Source organism: Hibiscus syriacus, unplaced genomic scaffold (genome assembly GCF_006381635.1).
Source record: "Hibiscus syriacus cultivar Baekdansim isolate YM2019G1 unplaced genomic scaffold, ASM638163v2 tig00113124_pilon, whole genome shotgun sequence".
Lineage (NCBI taxonomy): Eukaryota > Viridiplantae > Streptophyta > Magnoliopsida > Malvales > Malvaceae > Hibiscus > Hibiscus syriacus.
Window position 1 is genome coordinate 1,599,492 of NW_024063444.1, and position 7,551 is coordinate 1,607,042.

Consider the following 7,551-nt stretch of genomic DNA (forward strand, 5'->3'; position numbering starts at 1 on the left):
TTGTACGTATTGGGAATCTCCTATATTTTGTAAACTTGATTTCAATTCCATTTATATTATGATGAATTATTTTGACTTTTATAAATGTTTTAAAAGAAATTTTTGGGTTGACCATCTCGGTGGTTCAGTGTGGTATCGTAATCCATGGACCTTTGGGCCGAACCTGCAGTGAGTAAAGGATAAGACCGGTTGACAAATGTGGGGTTTTGATTTGGTCTTAGGGCAAACGCATGGCTCAGTGGTCATCTATATCTTTTCGATACAAACTGAAGAAGTGTTGCTCTCAAACAACATAATTTGAGAATTCCTTTTTTAATTCATTTCATTTTCCTAAAGTGTGGTTGGCTATTGTACAGAGTCCGAGAACAAATTCACATACTTATTGTTACACCAACAACCCAAAATAATCATCTCCGATTAAGACATTGAATTGGAAGTGCCCTAGGCAATGAGACATGCTTTCAGTTAAATGTCAAACTTAATGAACAATCTATAATTGTCGTCGAACATGTTGTAGAGTTTAACATGTGACCTCAACTGTATGACTTTCCAAGCACACCTAGAAGACCAACAGAGTAAACTTCAAACTACTTGTCGGACCTAGCGTACAGCTTATATATCTGACGTATCGAACATAATGCAAAGCTCGATATGTAAGCCCGACTATCAAACTTTAATTGGCCTTTTACTTTTGGGCATGTTATTGGGTTTTGTGCATTGACCTTAAGGAATCCAAAGACGTTTTTCAACTCATTTTTTTAAAGATCCACTTTGTTTTTGAAACAATTAAAGATCCACTTTTAGTGATAACATGGAAATTTATACATGATTAATTAAATACCATTACTTATTATATTTATTTTTGATATGTTTTAGTAAGTATGATACGTTTTCAATAACATTTCTTAATGTATCATAAATAAATAAAAATAATTTTATTCTCCATTATGATATGCGCAATGCATGGGTTGGGCATTGGCTTCAACTTTAATATTATAAAATTAATTAAAATTTGTGTAATTCGTAAAGTGGTTCCTATAACTTGTCCGTGGAGTCCATGATGATTATACTTCAACTGTTAGTATACATATAAATATATTATTGTTTATATTTTCGAGAACTTTCAATCATCTGTTAAATTAGATTCATCAAAACTGTCAATTTTTTATTCACTAAGATTTTCAATTAACTTACACTCTCTGGGCACAATTTCTAGTCAATTATAAATACTCTTAATAGGGCCACATGATATTAACTTTGTTGACAATAATAAAATAATAAATTTATCAACAATGATTATTAAAAATGAATATAAGGGGAAAAAAGATATTGAATCTTTATGTTGCCAATAATAATATAATAAGCAATAAACTTTTAATTCAATTTTGTTGCCTAGCTCGACAGAAAACAACTTTTTACAAGCCAGCTGGTGGTTGTTTGACTTTTGGCATAGAGAATGCAAGGAGAAAGCTTTACCTTTTCTACGAAAAAAAGCATGAAATTAGACAGTTTAATTTAAAAAAAATAGATATAGATAAAAAAATGGATACAGTAAGAAGCAGTATTTAATTTGATATATGAAATCAATCTCTGTTCTTACTGTTTGTTAAGAGGGATCTCTTGGAGGAGTCAATGAAAGGGAAATATCAAATTATAAATTCTATTGATTGCGTATTTGATTTAAAGGAGTTAGATTTGGTTTATGTTGCAATTAAGAGAGAAACACAGATGAAAACCCAACTGTTTCCTGTTGTTTAATGAAAAGCTATGGATTTTGGGTTGAAGTTTTGTAACTGTTAATCCTCGTGGTTGTTTTCCTCAAGTGCTTTTGACTCGTTAGCCTTTGTCTTTCTTCTTGTAATCTTCTTCAAAAATTGGCTTTTGACTTCCAAATATGGCTTCTTTTCAGTGGGTTTTGCCCCTGTATTAGTTTCCTTCTTGTGGTTTTGAAATGAGTCTCTCGATTGAATCCCATTTGGCCGAATTTAGGGCTTTCTTTGATCTGAATACAACGCTTAAAGTTGGCAAATTGAACCCACTTAGTTGAAAAAAGATTTGGGTTTTTTTGTCAGATGTGTTGAAAAATAAAAACCCTTTCTTTTTTTGTGCTGAATCTTGAGCCTGTCAGTCTCAAATTTGCAGCTTTGATGCATTTGTCACTGTGGAAACCCGTTGCTCAATGTGCTTCTCTGATCTTAGACAAGAAGGGCAAGAGAAAGGACGGGTTCAATTCTCCGTAAACTCCATGAAAACAAGCTCAGGGAAGCTCTGGAAGAGGCTTCTGAAGAAGGGTCTTTGTTCAAGTCCCAGGGCATCGACCCCGATTCACTAGCCGATCAAGATGACAGCTTGGGACGGTCGAGATCCCTCGCAAGACTCAATGTGCACCGCGAATTCTTGCGAGCCACCGCCCTCGCCGCTGAGCACACATTTGAGAGCGAAGATTCCATCCCTGATGTCTATGAGGCATTCAGCAAGTTCCTCACAATGTACCCAAAGTACCAGTCATCAGAGAAGATTGATCAAGTGAGGGAAAATGAGTATTCACATTTGTCACCCAAGGTATGCCTTGATTATTGCGGATTCGGGCTTTTCTCTTATGTTCAAACTTTGCATTACTGGGAATCCTCAACGTTTAGCTTGTCTGAGATGACTGCAAATTTTTGTAATCATGCACTTTATGGTGGTGCTGAGAAAGGCACTGTGGAGTATGATATAAAGAGTAGGATAATGGATCACTTGAACATTCTTGAACATGAATATGGCCTTGTGTTTACTGTAAGTAGGGGGTCTGCCTTTAAGTTGCTGGCCAATTCATATCCATTTCAAACAAATAAGAAATTGTTGACAATGTTTGATTACGAGAGTCAATCTGTAAATTGGATGGTTCAGAGTGCCAGGGAAAAGGGTGCAAAAGTTTACAGTTCTTGGTTTAAATGGCCAACTCTTAAACTTTGTTCCACTGATTTGAGAAAGTGGATTTCGAATAAAAAGAGGAGGAAGAAGGATTGTGCTACTGGCCTTTTCGTTTTTCCGGTGCAGTCTAGAGTAACGGGGTCTAAGTATACTTACCAGTGGATGGCATTGGCTCAGCAGAACAATTGGCATGTCTTGCTCGATGCTGGTTCATTGGGTCCCAAAGACATGGATTCACTTGGCCTGTCGTTGTTTCGTCCATATTTCATTATCACATCATTCTACAGAGTGTTTGGATATGATCCAACTGGATTTGGATGCCTTCTTATAAAAAAATCAGTTATGGGAAGCCTTCAGAACCAGTCTGGATCAACTGGTTCTGGAATGGTGAAGATTACCCTTGAGTACCCTCTCTATCTGAGTGATTATGTAGATGATCTTGATGGGTTGGGTGGAATCGAGGAAAATGAAGTTGGTGCGAATGATGATAAGCCCTCAGAAAACCGTCCAGGAACGCAGCTGCCTGCTTTTTCTGGTTCGTTCACATCCGCTCAAGTTCGGGATGTATTTGAGACGGAAATGGATCAAGATAATAGTACCGACAGATATGGTACAAGCACCATATTTGAAGAAAGCGAGAGTATTTCTGTTGGAGAAGTGATGAAAAGCCCCATCTTCAGTGAAGATGAGTCATTGGACAACTCATTCTGGATTGATTTGGGTCAGAGTCCGTTGGGGTCTGACAGTGCAGGTCATTTGAATAAGCAGAAAATATCCTCCCCGTTGCCACCGTTTTGGTTCAGTGGCAGGAAGAACCACAAGCAGCTCTCTCCAAAGCCAACATCGACAATATATAGCAGCCCGATATATGATGATAAAGATCTTAACCTGGGGCGTGATGATCAACATGTGTTATCATTTGATGCTGCCGTCCGATCAGTTTCACAGGAACTGGACTGCATGAAGGAGATCCCCAGTGAAGCACAATTTGCAGGAACTCATAAGAAGGCTTCAGATCGTTCACATCTTCTGGAAATCCAGGAAGAACAGGATACCAGCAAATCACTGGCTGTGGAGTCTGTATCTAATTCTTCCGTCTTTCGGAATAATGGCCTAGCAAATGGCTCAACATCGGAAATTAAAGATAGTGCCATTAGAAGAGAATAGTGCCATTAGAAGAGAATAGTGCCATTAGAAGAGAAACAGAAGGTGAATTTAGGTTGCTGGGGAGGAGGGAAGTAAATAAATATAACGGTGGTAGATTTTTTGGGTTAGAAGATGATCATTCTAGTAGGGGAAGAAGGGTCTCCTTTAGCATAGAGGATAGTCGTAAAGGGAACACTAGTTGTACTTTGGAGTCAGGAGAAGCATCTGGGACCAGCCTTGATAATGAAGAATACACCAGCGATGGAGAATATGGTGACGGACAAGATTGGGACAGGAGGGAGCCCGAGATATCTTGTCGGCATCTTGATCACATTAACATGTTAGGGCTCAATAAAACCACTCTTAGATTACGATTTTTGATTAATTGGCTTGTAACGTCGTTACTGCAGCTCAAATTACCCAATTCAGTTGGAGATAGAAGGGCGAATCTTGTTCACATATATGGCCCAAAAATAAAGTATGAAAGGGGTGCAGCAGTGGCTTTCAATGTGAGGGATCGAAGCCCGGGACTTATTAATCCAGAGATTGTACAGAAGTTGGCTGAAAGAGAAGGTATCTCTCTTGGTATAGGTATCCTCAGTCACATACGAATATTAGATAGTCCACGACGAGTGGTTTCAAACCTTGAGGATACAATTCTGTGCAGACCGATGGAAAATGGTCAACATAACAGGAAAAGTGGGTTCGTTAGAGTTGAAGTTGTTACAGCGTCACTCGGCTTCCTTACTAATTTTGAGGATGTATATAAGTTGTGGGCCTTTGTGGCAAAGTTCCTTAACCCGGAATTCATCAGAGAGGGTACACTTCCAACTGTCGCAGAAGAAGAATCTGAGACAACTTCTGAAATTTAGTAATTCAAAATCATTTGCTAAATTATCTGGGAGTCTGACCGGAAGATTCGGAAGTCCCTGGAGAGGATTTGGAGGTACTAATATATGCATTCCATGCTCATGTCAACTCATGTTTATTGTTGCTTGAAATTTTCTCTTATTTGGGCTTGCTCTCGTACAGTTAGTTTCAGAAATATGTACCATTTTGGATGTTACTGTGACCTCAAAGCAGTGTACAAGAACAGAACTATTACCTCTTAGAATCTATGTTCAATTTGTTCTACGTTTTTTTATTATGTATTTGGTAGGTTATTGGTGAATCAAATCCCTACACCTACGTCGATATATGTTTCGGATATTTGCATTTCAAGGAAAATGAAGAGCTGAAGTAACATCTTAGAATTCTGCTCTAGGTTGATACACATTTCAAATTTCCCCTGTAGAAAGAAAACGCTAAGTTTATCCTCTGCAGTTCAATTCTGATATGTGATTTGTTGTAGAAAGACAAACTTTAGAGTAGTGTCAAATTACAGTGCATGAAAGTGTTGGGAAATCTCGAGGGCAGGTGCTGGTGCGTAAAACACATTTGTTTCGTGCTGCTAATTACAGGGAAAGGATTGCAGATGTCGCATTCCAAATCTTAAGACTCGAAACGATCTGCTAATTGCAGGGAAAGGATTGCAGATGTCATAATCAAATCTTAAGACTCGAATCGATCGATGGCATCCTTTACTGATTGCTGTATGATGCAAAGCCACACCAAGAAATTGGATGTATCAATCACAATTTAAAGGCTAACCAATTCAAGAGCCTGATAGATTTCCTTTTCTAACAAGTAATTATCAAAGATTGGGCCATATCCATTGAGTTCTGTTTCCCATTTTTCTGAAAAAACCAAAAAAAGACGAATGCTTTAGTGGGTTTTCTTAATTCAAATTTGATGCTGCGAATATGAAAATATTTTTAGTGGAGAAGGGAAAAAGGATCATATCTTGCCACTAAAATGAGCATTTTATATTTCGTTAAACAATTGGCTGCTTTTAGCCAAAGCTGAACCTGTTGGGTAAAAGGCAGAATCCAAATCAATAAATACAAACAAATCAGAATAATAACCCTATTGACAACATCATTTAACTCAAATCAAGGTAAAGATTAAATGATATGATTTTGAATTTAAATTGAGAGTAATTAATCCAACCGCAATATATGACCCTTATCCGTTAAGGATTTGAAATGAAAATTCAATCTTTGCAATTACTTTCTTCTATGCCAAAAAAAACTTTTTTTTTCCATGGAGACCATGCCTTTTGGACAATTGGATGAATTACTTACACAGAGGGTGAGCGATTTAATTCATCTGCTTGCCAAATGAGAATACTTGGTGGACTGATCTCTCTCTCTTGAACCAAACGAAACAAGGGAATTCATTGATTGTTGGACCACTTTTGAAGAAGACCATAGCTTGGAACTTGTTTGACTTCACTTTTCAAAGCTCTGCTCACTGTTAATTTCTTCAACATTGGCTTCTCATCTCGGTAGACGCCATCGGCCACACCATTTCTTTAAGGTAGTCGTTGAAGATGCTACTCGGAGTGGCAAAGTTTTAAGTCTGTTTTCTTTCTGAAAGATTTTTGTTTTGTCTAATTTCAATGAGAATCTGGGTTTTTGCCATTTGATAATGTCTGCAGTTTAGTTAAACAGGGGATTCCTGCTAAATTTGCAAGAGATTATGGGATTTTTCTATCAAACCCAGTGTTCATTAAGGTCCCAAGTGGAAAAATCTGGGAATTAGAATTGGTAAAATGTGGTGGCAAAATGTGGTTTCGAAATGGTTGGCTAAACTTTGCAAAGCACTACTCGGTGGAGACTGGACATTTTTTGGTTTTCAGATATGAAGGGGGTTGCCATTTCCATGTCATCATATTGGATCGAACCGCAACGGAGATCAAATATCCAGACGTTGACCAAGAAGTGAAGGTTGAAGAGTCCGACGATGACGATGAGCTTGTAAACATCGCAAATGGAATCTCTAATGGCTCGAGAGACAAGCCGGGGCTGCAATGTCCTCGGCCTCATAAGATGTGAGACCAAATGTTCCCAAGTTCAAACATGTGCCTGCAGGGTCTTGGGCTGGAACGAGTGAAACAACATAGAGTACGAGATCTGATGAAAAATATAATGCTTTACAAACAGTTAGCCGTGCCATCAAGTCCACGTATCCATTCTTTTTTGTTTTCATGCAACCAAGTTATGTAGGTCCTATTACCAACCATAGCTGTTCAGTGGTAAGTTACTAAAACTATGCTGGATTTCAATGTTGCCACTGTGTATGTGTTAATTTCTCTTGTGTTTTATGCTACATCTTTGCTGGGAATACCAAAGGACTTTTCCAGGTTATATCTCAAGGACATTTGATGTTGTGATGGTTAGAATAACATGAATTTGATACAAAGAAGTTGAATTCATGTTTGAAATTGAACAAAAAGTCGGCCATAGGAAGAAATTAAGGGAAAATATTGAAAAAATTTCTTATGATCTAGAATTGATATTGGATGTGTTCCATGTGATTTGGAGATTGATTTGGATCAATTTGGAAGCTTTAATTGGAAAAAGGGCTAGTTTTCAAGTTGTGAGAATT

At 37.7% G+C, this 7,551-nt stretch overlaps 1 protein-coding gene and 1 pseudogene across 1 annotated transcript; both read left to right on the forward strand.

Annotated features, from left to right (window-relative positions):
• The first annotated feature begins 1,814 nt into the window (after positions 1-1,814).
• Positions 1,815-5,027, forward strand: LOC120185546 (annotated as a pseudogene).
• Positions 5,028-6,213: 1,186 nt separating this feature from the next.
• LOC120185729 (B3 domain-containing protein At1g49475-like) lies at positions 6,214-6,998 on the forward strand. Its single transcript, XM_039189872.1, has 2 exons — positions 6,214-6,252; positions 6,615-6,998. Exons 1-2 carry the CDS (start codon positions 6,214-6,216, stop codon positions 6,996-6,998), a joined length of 423 nt encoding a protein of 140 aa, XP_039045803.1.
• The last annotated feature ends 553 nt before the right edge of the window (positions 6,999-7,551 follow it).